This window comes from Anoplopoma fimbria, chromosome 4, assembly GCF_027596085.1.
Source record: "Anoplopoma fimbria isolate UVic2021 breed Golden Eagle Sablefish chromosome 4, Afim_UVic_2022, whole genome shotgun sequence".
Classification (NCBI taxonomy): Eukaryota; Metazoa; Chordata; class Actinopteri; order Perciformes; family Anoplopomatidae; genus Anoplopoma; species Anoplopoma fimbria.
Window position 1 is genome coordinate 18,628,894 of NC_072452.1, and position 18,831 is coordinate 18,647,724.

Below are 18,831 nucleotides of genomic sequence, written 5' to 3' on the forward strand. Positions count from 1 at the left end.
AGGAAAGGAAGGAAGAGGAGAGGTGAGGAGAAAAGATGAGAAGAACAGAGAGTGAGGAGAGGAAAGGAGAGGATAGGAAAGTGGAGAAAGGACAAGATAAGAGAGGAGCATGTTCTGAGAGAAGAGTAAACTGATACACTGTGTTTAACAGCCTTTGTGAAGCATCTTTTGAAAACAGATTCCCTGAATTTGTTAGAACATGAGAGAACTGCTTTGTCAGTTTACCAGCTGCAGTTTAGGAACCTTCCTGCAATGTCTTGACTTGCCACACATACAAAACTACTTTTTGACTTTATTCGCTACCTTGTCGGTTGGTGTTTTGCATGAATAATGATGATGCCATGAGTAGATCTGTATTTACTTTTCTTTGCTCATTAACGATGTGAAAATTAGTGCAGTATGTATAAACGCCCTTGGGTTGATTAAAGAAAATCCTGTATGTGTTGAGGTTTTACTTTCTTTACTGAGTTTGTGCCATCATATCATGTGCATATTTTTACTGTATGTTTTATATTTTGCCAACCTTTGATCTTGTCGCCCAGCTGGCTGCACTCGTGCTCCGAGTAGTGGACGATGGGAGGAGGGGAGGGGGGCCGGAGGCGATCCTCCTCTATCTTGCGCCGGTGCCTCTCCTCTCTGGCGAACATGCGCTGGCGGCACTCCCACTCGTAGAGGTCGTCTCTGGCCTGGGCGAAGTCCACGTGGAGACGGCCGGTGTCTTTTTTGTCTGTGCTGGAGCCCAAACGGATACGGTAACCTATGGGAGGCAAAAGAGTAAAAAAAAAAAAGAAGAAAAAAGAGTAAAATGTTTTTAAAAAATGGGAGAAGCAGATGGGACAGCGAGTAACTCACCAATTAAAATGAAAAAAATCTGTTTGCTGAGACAGTTTGATGTCTTTCACAGTGTGCTGTGCATTTTGCAGGTGCATGAATCCCCCTAGTTTTTTAAAGATAACTTTTATTTGCAACATTTTCATTTTTAGCCATACTAGCCATAAGGCTCTATAGGGGGCATGACATTTTGTGTGGACATTCAAGGTCCCCAGAGGATGAATCCTTATGACTTTGGTGACCCACTGACTTTACAAGCACAAGCATAAGGTTGAGCTTTGAGTCACATCAACTATTGGAATGATTTCCATGAAATGTAGTGAACACGGTCACGTCCCCCTCAGGCTGAATGAGAATCCTTTTGATGATCCCCTGACTTTCATGTAGCGCCATCATCTAATTTATCCGATTCTTTGGTTTACAACTAGCGATCTGCAAAACTAATGACTTTCCCATGAGTCTCAGTTGCACTTTGTGTTTTGTACTAATTAGTAAATGCTAGCAAACTAAAATGGTGAACATGGTCAACATTATACCCGCTTAGCAGCCACATGTTAGCATTGTTATTGTGAGCATGTTAGCCTGCTGACGATAGCATTGGGTTTTAAGCACCGCTACCTGTAGCATGGCTGTAGCCTCTCAGTCTTCGTTAATAGATATTTGACAGTTGAGAGAAACAAGAAACCGGCAGAGAGAAAAAGAGGGTGTCATGTGACAAAGACCCCCTCGCCGCATTCAGACTGAGGAAGTCACGGTTTCGTGGTTTCCACCTTAAAACCACGGCTACGCCTGAATGCCTTCAATTTTTCGACAGCTGTCAACTTTACACTTCCCATTCGCACCTGCCATTTTTTTCATTAAATATTCTATATGGTAATCTGTAAGTCTTAGATCTCTAGAATGCTTATGAAATTGAATAAATGAGAAGAGTTGAATTATGGGCACTAAACATATTTTTAATGCAAACGAAAAAACAAATTCTGGAGGCGTGTATTTAGAGTTAACTGAATAGCAACATAGGAATAAAGGAGCAGGAGAGCGTAAAGGTAGAGACATGAGCTTTAGTCTATATGTTACAGGTTATCTTTCTGGTCCAGTTAAGGGACTTTCCATCATCTTCCAAAAACAGAGAAAACACAGAGCAAGCTCTCTATCGGGGTCTACCTGCCTACCACCTACGTCTTTATCCTCGTCATATCCATTTCACTAGTTGGGTCCCTTCCTTTGACAAGATGTACTGGATATGTAGGGTATTGTGGAGTAAAGAAGGACTGCGTCCTTTGGTCAATACACAAGAGAGACTTAGGGAGGCCAATTACTTCTCTAGAGGCACTGAAAGACCACAATATCCCTTCATTACACCCTACTTCCCTCTTATCCTCACACTTTCCTCCTTACTCAATCCTCACTAATGGCTGGTTGCGGATCAGAAGGGAAATCATGCCCATTTTGTGATTTAATTGGTCAAAATGATCAGAGAGTGGGTTGAGTTGGAGTGTTTGGGTACACATGTGTGAGTATGTGTGTTGGAGCCGGACACGATAATGATGCCCAGTGTGATTCACTGTGGGGCCCGACACAGTCATCACAGCAGAAGGGTGTGTGTGTGTGTGTGTGTGTGTGTGTGTGTGTGTGTGTGTGTTTGTGATGGGGGGGGAGGAGAGTTGTGGTAGATGCCAATGCAAAAGAGGAAAAGAAATGAGCGTGAGTTCAGGTTTTTTTTCTACTTCAGCCCGCTCTCCATGCTTCAGGCTCCCAATCTACCAACCGACTTCAATATTTCATACGGAGGAGATCTCAGTGTGCCGGAGCCGCTGGAGTTTGTGTCATTGCTGGGTATTGTGTTTGCACAGTGTGTGTGTTTGCATATGTGTGTGCATGTGTGGGTTGGGTATTATTTATGGGAAACCTACACAGCTCTGTCATCTGGCTAATATATGGACCTCAGCTCCCTCATCTCACCAAAAGAATAGAGGCAGGCTAAATCACAGGACCTCTCATTCAACCTAATTCCCACACAAACACACACACACAGACATTTGCACATGCGTAAACACACACTTTATAAAGCTGGGGATACTACGGAACTGGCTTCTAGGTTAAATGGGTTTTTCAATGTGAGAATATACAGCCAGCACAGAGAGATTTAAGATGTCTGGGCTACAGAAGCAGCTGTGAAAATGAAGATAAGATAAGAAAACCATAAGCTGGTGTCACATGGTTATTAGATGTGCCTTTTTTGTCTTAATGCTCATTTATATCTCCTGTTGTTTGAGTTTCCAGTAGGCTGGAGTCGACCATTAATAATCTCAACCACTGTGAGTTTCCCCAACTGTTCTTTCCAATAGAAAACGCAATACAGTTGCAAAGAGGGTGAAACTGCTGGTTATGTGTGTTTTTATTACCCCAATATCCTGAATTATTTAATGATACTGGCCTCCAGCTGTAATTATTCTACCTTTGTTTCTGAGAAATCATGTTTTTTGTGTAGGTTTGGGATGTTGGACAGCTCTAAATAATACAATATACATTAGACTCGGCCCCCGTTGCTATTTGGGGGAGAGCATGAATAAGAGCTGTATCAAATTCAAAATGGTTTGTCTTTTCAATTCATCGGAAAATTTACCATGAACGCAAAAGTGAATTGATAAAGGCTGCAGAAAGTAACTTGTCTCAACAGTGTGAACCTTAGCTTTCTTATTTAAATGCACCTTGAGAGTTTAAATATAAATTGGCATGTGTCTTCAACTTTTTCTCACGCAATTGTTCTTTCGACAACCAGGAGAGTGCTCCAACTGTAACTTGTCTATTGGAGTTTAACTTCCATGGAGCTTCTTTGTATTCTTGCCTAACATTTGGCACTGACGCAAATACATCGAGATTTCATGACAATAAGCACTTACAGAATAAGGTTTTGGAGTTACGACCTCTTACCCGACAGGAAGAGAGCTTTGTCCACAGTGAACTCTTCAGCAAATCTGATATGGCAGAAGTTTTTCTTGCTTTTGCGTATGGCGGTGATATCACCACACTGCCCAAAGATCTCCATGATGAGCTGCTCTGTGGCGTTCTCGGGCAGACCGCCGACAAATACCGTCTTACACCCTGGAGGGCGGTCTCTCGTGGCCGGAGGTGGAAGGTCTGTTCAAAAGTGGTGGAACAAAAGAGAGAATAATCAGTTACGGAGCAGCCATCACTAGGTTGAAATATTAAGACATGGCTAGAAAGCAATAATCTGAATGATGAAAGTGTGTGCACTTGCATTTATGTGGAGATAATACAGCCAAAATACAAACAACTCAAGGAATAATTCAGCTATCCAAGAACACTGACACTAGTTCTTTGCGTATGAATAATGCTGTTTGAGAAGCTAGAAACAAAATGTCCAAAGGCAAAAACATAATGTTCTAATCGCTGCTGGAAACCATTTTGGCAGTCCTGAAGAGCTGATTTCTTGTCTTTTGTCTATTCTCAAAAAGAAATATGTATGCTTGTATGCATAATCAATAAAAGTAAATCAAAATAACAACTATGCTGTGCTCTCTGAACAGAGGAAACAAAAACAAGAAGAAGCAGCTGCTCTTTTGTAGTTACAAAACAGAAACATTAATTCTAACTTTAAATGCCAACATTTGATTCGAAATAATTCCAACCAATAACAAAAGCCTGGTTGTTTATATCGTACAGACTGCCTGCCAGGTGCATTCATATATTAAACGTGCATAGAGGTTAAAAACATAAACGGGAATATGATGGAACTGAAAGATCCATCCAATATTTAAGGAGAGATTCTGAAGAGGGGAAAGAGGCAATTCAATAACTGCAAAAAGGAGATTCCAATGATCCAACCCCAACATAAAGACTATGGAAATATAAGTAAAATATCCAGAGGGCATGAATTACAAATAATTACCAAAAAGGGGTCTTTGGGTTTAATTCTATATTCAGGCTAAGAAGAATAAGAGCCAGGTCGCACAACATTTAAAGAAGAAGAAAAACCGATCAGTATAGAATATGATTAACGGGCCATATTGTGGAGCATGATGCTTCAAAATTAAATTAAGTCATATTTTAAACATAGCACTTATGACCTAAAAAAATGATAAAGCCTCATGAATAATGATAACTTTGAGCAATATGCTCAGATCGTTTTTTGTTGGATAAATGTTAATATCAAAACCATTCCATGCATGAAAATGAAATCCTTTTGGCCTCAAAGTGATTGCAAATCCTCTCATGTGGAAGGTCCCCTGCATTGCAGAAATCACTTATTCAACACAGATGAGTGTTGACTGATCTAATCTCCAATAGATCAGCTTTCTCATCCATGATGAATGTGATTAGTGGGGTCTATGGAGGAGTGAACTGGCTAATCAGTGGAACGCTGAGGACGCTGGATTTCTGGATGTCTGCTAGAAAAGGCCTCACAATCAGCATCACTGATGCTCCCAACCCTGTAGATATCAATAGTCTGAAAGGAACTGGAGTTGAACTTGGTTGGACACCTGATGATTTCAATGAGGGCCTCGCTGATATGCAAGCAAGTGGATCAATTCAGATATCTCGCAGTCTCTCATATGTGTGATCAAAAGGACTTCAAGACTGAGCACTTGTTTGGTGCAGTAATACAATTTCATCAGCTTTCTCTCACTGTCAAACAGAAAAAAATACTGCCGCAAAATCTCTGGTACTCAACAGAAAAAGTCTGTTCTGTTTAACAAACAGTTGTTAGGGAAGTTAGTCCGACAGCTCTCATCCCATACATTCAGATTTTCCGATCTGGCCTTCTGGCTCCCTTTTTTAGACTCTCGTTAGCCAAAGACACAGATATAAAAGCTGTTCATACCCTCAACCCTCTCTCAATAAAAACCCTATGAGGAAGAGCCTATCCATTCAGGACTAAAATAAAATAAAAAAACATGACCCTTCAACTGAACAAGATTTGGGTAGAGAAAGAAACAATGAGATCACAATCCGAACTGAAATGAGGTTTCTCAGCAGGGCGGCTGGTCTAATTCCACACGACCAACTCAAGAGCTCAGCTATTCTAGAAGACAGCTGTATTGAGCCAGAGTTGTATTGCTGCCACACATTTATGATGCATCCTAATAGTAGGATAATAAATAACCCAGTCCGGTGGAATACATATTTTACAAAAAAGAAAAAATGTTTATGGCATGCCGAGCAGTACAAAACAGAATTCTCTTCCGGTTAAAAGAGATTTATCTGCTCACAATCCCTCTGCTGTCAGAGCTCCTTGTGCTCTCATGCAGTACTCTGAAGAGCTGCAACTAAACTTTCAGACTGAGTCCGAGCCAGCACTGTCCCTTCCTTTCAACTGTCTCTGCCTTCACATACATACTGCAGCGTAGCCCTCCCTCCACCTGCGCTTTCCTTTGAATGTGACTGGGAAAGCAAAATACTGACTGCAGTTTCACACCTTGACCTTAAACTAGTTTTGAGTTGAGATGGACAGAAAAAGTAACAGTAGGTGAAGAAAAAGCTTGCAACAAAGAGTTGACAAATTAACTGAGCTTTTTGGTCCATAAGTGTTTGATGAAGACAGAGAAAGGAGAACAGGTGCAGTGCAGCAGTAACCCTAGTGTGACATGTTGTTAATTAAATAAAAACATGTTTGTTTTGCCACATAAAGTACTGCTTCAGTGGGGTTAACAGTTTGCAGGAGTTTGATCATGTCTTCTATCCTCTCAGCTACCTGCTGTGCTACTGAAACCCACTGTTTAGCACATTTTATGCAAATGAACTATATTCAAATGAACTATTCATGTTTTCCTTATTGAATAACAAGAAATATATGATATATATTTATATATTTAGAGCATTTGTGAACAGTCCAATGGAGTGTATCAGGTTCACCTGCTTTTTATTTGCATCAAAATGCAGATAAAGACTCGGAGAGGACAGAAGAAGCTGCTTTCGCAGGATCAACTAAGGAAATCATAATATGTGGGTTCTCCTGCCAGACAGTTTAAAAACATATTTATTTGGTCCTAACTACATACGTCTGTCCTCTTCAGAGTTATTGTGAGATGCTTCAAGGCCGACAATTCTAGAATCCAGACAGATAAACTGAGGAGTGAGAGGAGGCGAGGGTCGATGCAGGGTTCAGGGTAGCAAATAAAGAAATATTAAACAAACAGAAAGGAGAGATCTTGAGAGGCTCTGAAGAGAATTCAGAGTGTTGAAAACTGCAATATATTATATAACAATTATAATATTCTATTCAACTTATTTGCATATATTGAGGATCAAGGTTTAGGAATATTACTATAATGCGATAAAACACAAAAACTCAGCAATTTACCTCAAAAACTACCACAGAATTGAATCTGCTGTATTGGATGGAATTAAAAGCTTTCTGCCTATTTAGTTACTGTATGTTTTGAATGTACAACTAGCAGACTGCATTTTTGGCCGTTATGAATCACTGGCTGACTAATAAGCTGGTTGATTTGCTGTTACTCTGTCATGTTACTTTGGATACATACGGAGGATGCTGTAAAGCAAACACAGACCGATTCTCAGTCCAGTCCCGTCCCTCAGGCCTGCTGTCTGCGTGGCCACCCACTGGTCTGCTACACTAACACAGGTCATCACCATCCATCACCTCGACTGGCTAAACACCCTTTTATAGGCCGAGGGGCTGCCACGGGGAGGACGCTTCAACCCTCGAAGGACAGTTATTCAGAAGATAAACTACATTTACAAACACTCCAGTAAACATGTTTAGTCCATTCACGTCACACATGAACAGAAAGAAGACAGGAACCGGCACACCAGAAGATTTATCACACAGAGAAACCTCCTCGCCAGCACATCACACTGAGACTTCCCCATCTATTTTAGTGTGTTTGTCAGTTATTCATTAGGATCTTGGTTGACTGATGAATTTAGTTTTTTTTAATTTACTTTTTCAGGTGTTTTTTTTATGATTAACTACTGTAGTTGCCCATCCTTCTTCATTTAAGCTAAATATATATGTGTGCATATGCAACACTGGGACAAACTGCCACTATCCTCAAAGTGTAAGACAATGTTTCATCTTTCCTTGAATATATTTATTTCTATCAGACTAGACTGCAGTCAGAAATTTGAAAGAGTAAGAGACAGACAATAGAGTTTGATGTCCAATTAGACAGTCAAGTGAGTCCACAAGTCCAAATGTTGAGTCTGTTAAGTCTTTTTTAAACTATGTAGATGAAAAAAGCACCTTTAGCACTAGATAGGTGAGCGGGAGGAAGCGTCAGTGGAGGAGGTGAAAGAGGGGTTAAGGCAGAATGAAAAGGGTTTGACTGAGGAGAAGGGAGGAGGATGCTACAAGAAAGGAGCTTGATGAGGATGCACACTTACGGTAAAGTTATGCACACTGAAGAGGAACCGGAAGAGGGAGAGAGCAGGAGAGCTGAGGGAGGGCCGCAGGGTTGTAGCCGCTCAGCTACAGGTCAGTGAGAGGGGATGCTGCATGCGGTGTGCAGCTAGAGGGTAATGACTACTTGTGATGGACACCATATGCAACCTCGTTACCTGGACACCAGCGCTTCGCCTGGGATATTTGCTAAAAGCCTGAATGCAGCTTGCATCAATGCTTGTTTCCCTTTGTTCCTCAAATACTGAGGATCCATCTGCATCCCTGATACATCTCTGGTTCAGAGCAATACTTATAATAATATAAAACCAATGATTCTCCCTGTATGATCAATAATATTACAACTACACATAGAGGATGTAATGATTTTTTTTTACCTTGTACATTTTCTTACATGTTCCTAGGTGAAGTTCAACTTTTAATCATCTTATCCCTCTGCATATTGTGACAGTGACAGTTTATAATGAGCCATAATGCACACCACATACATGCAAGCACATCTGAAAAAACTGTTTTATATGTGTTGTTAAAAAAGAAAAGAAAAAGATATATGCCTAGGAGAATGCAAGAGTGTGTGTTTTGTTTTGTGAAAGGATGGTAAACTCCCAAATGCTACTGCGTCGAGGAGCTTTTGTTTTAGTTCACCTTGAAGATGACTTGTAAGACTTGTTTGAATAAAGTCCCCAGGCAGAAACTTTTCTAGCAGGAAATCTGAAAAAGCAAAAGGTGGGATCAATCAAAAGCACCCCCCACTACTTCTTTTCTATCTCTGAATAATTGGAATGTGGAGGTGAGATTAATATAAACAACAGCTTGTGCAGCACACATCTACACGGATTATACAATGAGACTTGCCCTAAAAGTTTGCTGTGTGGATGTAAATGCATTTCATGGTGAACAGGTTAATCATTTGGCAGGAAGAGGGGAGAAAAATTAAGGAGCAACAAAACAGATGGACAAAGCATTGTTGATTGATATTTACCATATTGGAATAATTACTTTTTTTTATAAATTTCTTGGGTCTGACATATGAATCAAAAGCATATTCTCAAGTCTTCACAGAGATGAAACGTCTTTACAAATATACATGCTGACATCTGCCATAACTAAACTCACTGTTCACTTCATCTTTTTTTCATCCAATGAAAAGAGATCTGTAAAAGTTATAAAGCTGTTTTTAAAGCTAGAATACCCATTTTCTTCTGGTTACGGCTGGTTTTTGTAAACTTCTACAAAAGCCCAGTGAATATATTTGGGTTTCATTTTATAAATCCTCTTTTTAATTGGTTATTATAGAAAATAATTGGCAGTTTAATCGATAATGATGAAAATAATCATTAGCTGCAGCCCTGACAATATAATGTAACCCTTAATTATATTCTCAAGTCAACTGATAAAAAATAAAATTCAACATATGGCTGGATAAATGAAAATATAAACATATAAAACATGTAAACATTGATTTGACAGTAAAAGGGATTAATTGATGTCATATAATTCTGTTTTGTCAAATGCAATGTAAGATAGAGTACAGAGAAAACTGACATAGTTAGAGTGACCTCAACCTGACTGAGTAAACATTGTGGATGCAGTTACATATGAGCAGACAGAAAAGCATACAGAGGTAATCAACAAATGTAAACTGATGTTATTATGTGTTTTTCCCTTTTGTGATCTACTTTTGATAATATGTCATAGCCAATCGGAGAATTGTACACTGTCTTTTGTAACCAATCACGTAATCATACAACAGGCATATGTAGCTGTGAATGTATAAAGATGGACTGTTAGAAATAAAACTTTGTTTAGTACCTGGAGTGTATTTTTGACGGCTGAAAGTGTAAAGATTCTCAAGAATGAAACCTTGAAAGACATCTTCTCTTGTGAGGCTTGATTACAAAATTCCCATCACAGGAGGGTAATGGGCTTTTGAAACATGTTGGACTTTGTGTTGAGTATATTTTCTGTGTGAAGAAGCAGTCAAAAAGCCGCAATAATGCTACAAAATGAAAATGCCTTTCACTGTGGTGCGACTCTTTTGCATTGACAGAGATGCTGGTGAAGTAGAATGTCGGTGGGTGCAGAAGGTGCCCTGATTAGCTTGTTATTATGACTTACTGGGGTTCGGGGGGAACAGGGTGCAGCTCTTGCAGTGGATGATCTCCTTGACAACTGGCACATCCTGGGAGAGGGGTCCGGGCACCATACCGAGGCCGGGCATCATGGGATTCAGGGGAGTAATTCCAGCCATCATGCCGAGGCTGGGATCAAAATCTGGAGGCAGGAGAGATATATGAATGAGATCACACAGAGAAAGAGGCGAACACCTACACAATAACATTTAAACAGACTCGTTTCCAATATATAACCCTTGGTCAGGCTTTACTTCAGCCCATGCTAAGTCTTTTTAGTTGTGTACTTATTCCCTAAGTGATTCTTCTGTCAACACCAGTGACACGAGAGCAGCCTACTCATTATATTATACAGAGCCAGTCATGAATAAATCATCGCATAAACAACATGCATACTTTAAGAAGTTTTTACTGAGTCACTCTCGCTGTCACTCCTGCTGCTTGAGTGATGACCTTATAGATAATGCACAGAGTTGGATTCAAAAACCTTCGGAACAGAGAGGCTTTATTTACAATATTGATTTACATGTACACCTGGGGGAAAAAAAAGCGCAAACCTACGCACACAAGCACCGGCATCCGAAGCCACAACGTGTGCTTTAATGTGCACACGACTCCCAGTATGGACATTTTTTTGAAATGGAAATGAAGCTGCCCTCCAGTATGTGCGTCAACATCACCTGCAGAGGATTTGTAGTTGACAATTATGCCGCAGGGTGTGTGAATGTTTACGCACCAGTGTATGTGCATGCGGGAGCACTGCTCTGCTGAAACAAATCCTTCACTAGAGATTATACAGACACACACTGGAATACACCAGACATGTAGTGGAATTAATGGGAACCAGAAGCTGATATTTGCTGACTGTAGGACACAGTCGATGAAATCTGAGTAATGACACGCTTAAATAAACAAGCAACAATGACAATGACAAGTGGAAATCTCAGAGAAATACAACATGTGTCTCCAATATTCTTTCCCCTCATGTTTGTAGTTGGAGTGGGCAAAACATTGGAAACAGCTCTCAATAAAATGCAGTCCAATACAGCTACACCACTAACTTTGTTCTCAATTATGAACATATAGTTGAATTAACACCTCTCAGAAGGTTTTAAACAGGGCCTATTATGCTAATAATAGGGCTGTTTCCATGCGTTAATGCTCATAATCCTCATGGTTTTTCATCCTGGCTGTCCTGCAGCACCTCTTCACACCCTCTCTCTGAAACGCTCCGTTGCAGCACTTGCTCCTCCTTCCAGAAAGCAAAGTCTGCCCTGATTGGTCAGATAGCCCGCTCTGTTGTGATTGGTCAACGTTTCACATTTCAAAAAGCTCTTCCTGCGGAGGTCCAGCTCCGTCTCTCTCTTTTGTTGTTTGAGGGCCAAACTAGCCGGAAGGAGTTTTACGTCACTTCCGTAGCATTATGACCTCATAAAGTTACGGAAGTGAAGGAGAGAATTCAATGGAGCCGTTTCAGGCAGCTCAGGAGCTTCTGAGGGGGAGGGTAACTCCTTTTAGGTGTGGACTTCAGGTTTTATACTCTACAGACCTTTTACATGTACAAAAATATATGCAACACACTAAAGAGGGAAAAAGTGGAAAAGCATAATAGGGCCACTTTAAACAAACCTGACTATTATATTATTATTATTATTATATATTTTATATTATACCATTATAGTGTATCAAATAGCTGTACCTGTATTTAAGTATCCAATTGAAGTTCATTGTGAAGATTCCCCTCCCACAGAGAATAACAGCAACAAATGGTTTCCATTACAGTTTTGACGTTTCTGATCTTCAACAGCAATGGATCCAGTGAAGGAGGAATAATATAGTGTACAGTACAACTGGAAATAGATACTGTATTTCCTTTATAAGTGATTTTCCTCTAAATCTACTGCAGGAGAGAAAATGGATGAATTAAATTACACCCAGTGAAGGAGAGTTAAGAAATATGCACATTGCAGAAGACTCAGAATATGTCCCTGGAGCCAGATAGGGTGTGGACGTTGGACTGATAAAACCGGCTGAAGGATTAAAATGAGTAAAAGAGAAAACAGAGGCCAGATAAAGCAAAAGAAATAACACAGTGAAAGCCTGGCGGACTACATTAAAAGGAACACAAATGGAAACTATATGTCTATTGATGACCTCACCATCGGTCTCTAACCAGCTGTCTGAGTGAGAGGAAACCGGTGATAAGAAGGACCCTAGTTGCAAGGGGATTGATGGCTTCTTCTGCTCGTTGAGGTGAAGGAACGGAAGACGGATAGCAGAGGGGGGGGAGGGTGGAGATAAGAAAGGATGGGAGGCTGGAGCAATAACCAAACCTGAATGCCAAACACTTTACATGGAAAAGAGGTTGAAGGAAACAAAACTCGGTGCCGTGGGAGGTTGCAGAAGAAGAAAAACGTTGTAAACACATCTCGGAAATTATACTTCTGAGAAATCATACTCATTCTGCTGAGCCGAAATTAGGAAACATGCTTATGAGTTCATATGTCGTATATGTATCGATGCAAAGCAAACTAGATTTCAGTTCACACGGAGGAAAGGATCTGGTTACATCAGGGCTCTGGCTGGTGCAATTTCACTGCAGTGCTGCTCATGTTTCCTTTGGAGTGTGTGTGTGTGTGTGTGTTGGTGAGAGTGTCTATGTATTTATCCTCATCCATTAAGAGCCTAAGACCTGAAGCAAGCATGTGGCAGAGCTGTGTGTAATAAAGGAGATTATTTAATTCTTCCAAAGGATTTCCAGCTACATCAGAGCTCTCTCATCTCCACTTTCAGCATTGTAGCTGGAGGACACGTTCCATCGCTAACATACTATTATTTCCTCCCTCCTGCAGCGCTGCTCATTACAATGTATGCTATAAGTGGACACAGATGAACATGCAGACTGCCGCACTTCATCCAATGTATGTATTTATACAGTTTTCCAAGGGATTTGCTGTTATGTTCCAGACATAAATCCAAGCTTTTGCTGTTATTTCAATAGTATATTATAGTATAGTTTACATTTGAAAAGGAATTAAACAGTTGGATTTAAATATATCTTGCCAGCCAGTGTGAAAGGTGCATCCTGTAGTTTATTCAAGAATTTATATAAAAAAAATAAAAATGTTTCCTATAATTTCTGACTACAACAGCTGCCGTTGTAACAGGATATTCTCAAACTTGTGGATGTCTTACAGTACAAAACTATGGAAAGATTTTTATTTTAGTAGCACCCACTAAAGTCAATGAGGTAGGATGAATCCTTTTTCATCATTTGTTTAGGTGCAGATAACTTCAAAGGATCAGCAAGTGAGTCACTCACAAACTCATACAATAAAATCTAACAGGCTGAAGATTCTCCACAAGACGAAGCACTGCAGTCAGACCATTTCAACAAATGCCAACCAGCGCCACCTACAGCAAAGGACAGTATTGACTTTAGACAGCTGTATAAAGGCATGTTGATGTTGCCACCGATAGGCTGAGAATGTAACAGATGGTGAAATTTTAACATTTGTGCCATGTGCAGAGGATGGACGTTAGCTTTTATAAATCAATATCTTATTTCTTTTCCAGTTTTTTCAGGCGCTTGACCATGAATGAGTTTTGTTTCATGTTTATTGTCTGTAGAAAAAGTCAACTGTTTAGAGCTAACCGTGACACCGGAAAACTACAGATTTAGAGATGGTTTGACCAACATCCATTTCATATTCCAAATTTTCCCAATGGGCAGAACTTAGTCAACAATGGTTTCTATTCAATTTTCTTTTGGCTTCTGCACAAAGCACTCCAGAAATGAAATGGTTAAAATGACAATGTAAAAGCAATGCCCCAGGTCTGAACTGACCTAAGCCATTCGTTTGCTGTCACCATCTATTTTCTCTTCTCAGTAATGTAACCATCAAAGTAAGAAATACATGCCATACATAAAAACATGCCATACATAAAAACCTTAAAAATAAAGCCAGGCCCGGGTCCATAAGTAGCATTTAAAGGAGATCAATAAGATTCTGAAATCAATCCTAGACTAGATTTGAAGCCGATCAGGTGAAGGTGGGTGTGAATGAGGTTAATAAGCAGTTGCTGCGACAGAGCACTATGCTACACTTTCATAAATGTAAAAGGACAAGCAGTCATGCAGTTCCATTCACCATCCAATAATCTGTAATTCTACAGGGATGAGTCGGTGAGCGGTTCATCAGGGCGCCTGCATCACAGTTGGTTTATCTAATACTAGAACAAATCCAAAGGCTTCAAAGAATGATAAAGCCAGACTGAACCACCGTCCTATACAACTGTTTCACAGCAAATACAGCTGTAGTTGCAAACAGTAGCCTCGCACTTAATAGTTCCCAACATAGCAAACATTTGTTTTTATGTCTGACTTTAATAGCTATTGGGAAATCTAAGCTTCTGGGCAGAAATATTCTCTGTTACATGTACTGTAAGAAAGAAGTAAACTATTGAAATATCGGATTTACCGTCACACCAACAAACAGCTTTACCTAAATTATTCTCCCATCTCTCCATGCTACATCTTCAAACACTTCCAAAGCACCAATTGAGCAAAATTAGTCCTTTTACTATGATCAGTTACCATGGTCAGTTTCAGTACATTTAGCGGATAATGCTTGTGTACTCTGACTATTCTGAAGCCAGGACTTATACAATAATCTGAGTACGTCTTCCACCACTGTCTATGAACGGTATTTGCTAAGAAACAGTGGAAGATAAAACTTATGAATACAGTGCGTATCTAAGCAATGGGAGCCGTAGATTCAAGCACAAACAAAGGTGGGCAAAAACATATCTTCATAATTATCTCCATTTAGTTTTAACAAATGAAGACATTCTGCCTTGAATACCTCATGAAGGAATAGCCCTGTGGGTGTAGGTATAATAGACTAACAATGGAATGATTCTTAATTGTGAACATGATTGGACACAGAGTAATTCTGCGAGACCATTACTTACTGTTTAATTTATTCAACCAGCAAACTAGATGAATGGTAAATTAGAGACCAGCCTGAGAAGGTTTAGACAACGAGATGAGGGTCATGAAGGGGAGCCTCGACAATTGTGCAAATGAGCACGGATGATTCTGGTTGTTAAGTACTTGAGAGAAGAGTTGAAATGATTAGAGGATTACTTGATTACACGTTAGACAGAAAATTAATCAGCAGCAATTTTCATAATAAATTCAGTCAGAATTTAATGAAAATTAAGTGATTCCACCTATTCATATGTGAATATCTGGTGGTTATCTTTAATGAAAGTAAACTGAATATTTTGGGGTTTTTGGATTGTGTGGTGGAACAAAAATAAGCCATTTAAACACACCACCTTGGGCTCCGGGAAACTGATCAACCAATTGATAATGAATATTTTTTTTTTGTTGCAGCCCAAACTTTAGAATTTATTTTGCATTTGTCAGTAGAGGTCCTTAATGTGGAGAACATCTACAATAAAACAAATTAGTTTAACTATTTTTCAACAATTGGGAAAACTCTGCTTTTTACATTTTATATCTAAAGTTATACATTTTCTAGTGAATGTCAAATTACTCTCTTTAAAAGAAGCATTATTCCCTGGAAATAAATGATGCACAGTGCAACTGAGATACAGTGTGTACTGTGCTAAAAGCCTTTATGCTGTGCACTCAATGAGAGCGAGGAAGAACATGTCTCTTTGAATCAGTAGGAACTTCACAGTTGTTTAGCTCAGTGTGAAAAAGCAAAGCCGGCCGTATCTTCTTTACGGCACTATGGCGGATTCACTGCAAGGAAAAGGGCTGGAGAGATCTAGAGGAGCAAAACTGTGCTCTTAAAGGGGGGACAACAAAAGAAACCTGAGGCGAGGACCTCCCACACATCTGTCTGATCCTTTCTACCACACTTGTCTACTTGCTTCTGTCTGTACTCCCAATCATGTTAGAAAACTGAAATCTCCCTGCTCACACCTGTTCCTTGAACAGTAACATGCATGAGTGCACACATACACACAATATAAGAATATTGTACACATGCTCTTCCTTCCACCTGATGTTAAACAATCCATTTCCTGGGGGTTTGTTCAAAGTGATTACATTTGGAGCTGCCCATCAATCAGGAGGTGCAGAGATATATACAGAAAATAAAAACAACCTGATATTTGATTGTGTGAAGCTCCTGGCTATTAAAGTCATCCTCGTTTCCCCTCCCAGTCTTTTTTGCTCGCTGATTTCCAGGGTAAACGTCCCTTCTAGCAGTCAGCGGCGGGGTGGGGGTTTGTGGGAAGAGACATAGGCGGTTGCTGTGAGGCATGCTGGATAATATTCTCTAATGAGGCGAGCTAGCCGCGCCACCTGGAACCCTACCAGTGGCTGAAATCTGCCGTGCTCAATCTCTGCCAGGAGTCACCCCCCCTCTTTGCATTTTTATATGAACATATCCGACTTCATTTCTCTTACAGGAAGATTTCTTCAGCCGGCAGGACAGAGTCAAAAATAAAATTAAAAACCTCCCTGTTTATAAAAAGATATCCCATCTCTTTATTGCATTGTATCTAAATATGAATCTGCTTCCTTATGTTGCCTTCAAAAAATCCGTCTTCTTTATCCGACACCTCCATAGTCACATCTCCATAACAAATCTAGCCTTTGACAATATCTTGCCTACAATCTAATATAGCTGCCACGGAGAGGAAGAAGTGTCATGAAGTCCCATTTCTGCAGCCCAATAACTACTGCTGTATTTCCTTTCCCTAGACATACTGTATATCCAGCCTGTCCGCCTACAAGCTGCCCAAAAACCTCTGGCTTAGTACCAGTACAGCTCCTGAGCAGTCAGCAGAAAGGAGGCACTGCATTCAGTCCAAGGATTGGAAAACGCTTACGGCAAAGGAGTGACTGTCAGCCAATGCCTTTCCTTTTGTTAATCCAGGTGAGCTAATGTGTGAAAATGAGAGGACCCTGATTCATATCTGGGGCGTCTTGTGCCCTAAAGATTCATATGCAGAGGAGGCACTGTTTAAATGACTGGCTCTGAGGCATGACACTAAGTTTTCATATATTCCACAGTGGTGTTGTGTCTGTGTGTGTACAGTGGTGGAAGGGTTTGTGGCAACCGTAGGGAAAAAGGATGAGGACGGGTGGGATGCAGCAGACAAAAGAGTGGTTGTTTGTTCAGGGAACAGTCGTCTGTCCCTGGAGCCTGCTTATCTATTCTCTAGGGTGTTTGTGCGCGTGTGTGTGTATTCATGCATTAGAATGTGCATCTAAATTAATTCTGATAACTTTGCAAAAACATGTGTGTAATGTTTTCTTTCTGGTGGTGTGTGTGTGTGTGTGCCACCCAAAATCTGTTGTGCAAGTTCCTCACGTTTTCCTTTTGCCCATGAGCAGCTTTGACTCAAAATGTGAGGAAACCAAAAAGGTAAGTATAACCCTTTATTCCTGTGAATATAGACGTCTATCATTATTATTAGAGAAGCACATTACACTGGTGCTGTTATCGGTTAAACAAAATACACTTAACTTTTAAGGTAACACGGACACAAAAACGAGAACGTCTGGTAACAAAAACAAAGAAGCATTACTGTTACTTTTCACTAGGTCTGACTGAAAGGTGGTTAGGTATTTGACACTTGATTTGTTGTAGTTAAATTTGGGAGTAAGGATCCATTTGAATGGTCAGAAGATGGTTAAAGAGAGAACAAAAAATATAATTCTGGCCTTCATCAAATTGTTGCTCTTTTTCTGTGAAGTACTGGGTTTCATCACTTTGGATCTCCAAAAAACATTTTAAATAAATCCATCTGAAAAGTAATAAAAGTCTTCGGTTAAACCCCTCATGACTCATGTCCACACTGAGTCACTGTGATGAGTATTTTTCGATCGCTTTTCCAAACAATTGTCACAAAGTACATCCTAAGGCATCGCAAGCCAAAAAGGTTGTGAACAACTGTTTTTTTCAAAACCAAATGTACTGAGGAACTCGATGTACAAAACAGTGTTACAATACATACAGGGAGGTCTGTATTTTGAAAGAAGTATAGGAGGAGGAACTCTATAGCTTTCCATCTGGTTCTGCTTATAGTCTGGATGTGCTGGAGAGAACTCTGATGAAGGTGGGGGAAGACACGGTGAACACTCCTGGAAAAGGATATCCCTCTCACGGTCTGTGTCACATGTCAAATATGTTGAAACCAGATGTTGATTCTTGCTGTTACTGCTCCCCTTTCTGCACTGTTCTCACAGTTTACACTACATCTGGGATTTCACTAATCAGGTTTTTGGGCTTGCTTGTCCCAAGATAGGACTTATCCATCATGTTGTTAAAGACATTTTGGGATTTCACTTTTCACTGTGGTTTGGCTCAGCATTAGCTAAATGGATTTATGTAAATGGTTCGATACCCGGCTTCGGCAGTCGATGTGTCCTTGGGCAAGACACTTAACCCCAAGTTGCTCCCGAAGGCTTGCCATCGGTGTGGACTGGATGTT

The 18,831-nt window shown here is 40.2% G+C and overlaps 1 protein-coding gene across 5 annotated transcripts in view; it reads right to left on the reverse strand.

Annotated features, from left to right (window-relative positions):
- The window catches only part of enox2 (ecto-NOX disulfide-thiol exchanger 2), a 157,272-nt gene that overhangs the window by 26,166 nt on the left and 112,275 nt on the right, over positions 1 to 18,831 (reverse strand). For 4 of the 5 annotated variants that reach the window (XM_054597610.1, XM_054597608.1, XM_054597609.1 and 1 more), the window contains 4 exons: positions 10,337 to 10,492; positions 8,864 to 8,929; positions 3,766 to 3,972; positions 524 to 757 (listed from right to left, as the gene is read on the reverse strand). In XM_054597610.1, coding sequence (XP_054453585.1) covers positions 524 to 757; positions 3,766 to 3,972; positions 8,864 to 8,929; positions 10,337 to 10,492 — 663 coding nt within the window. The remainder of the gene's footprint in view (positions 1 to 523; positions 758 to 3,765; positions 3,973 to 8,863; positions 8,930 to 10,336; positions 10,493 to 18,831) is intronic. The other variant, XM_054597611.1, reaches the window with a different exon arrangement.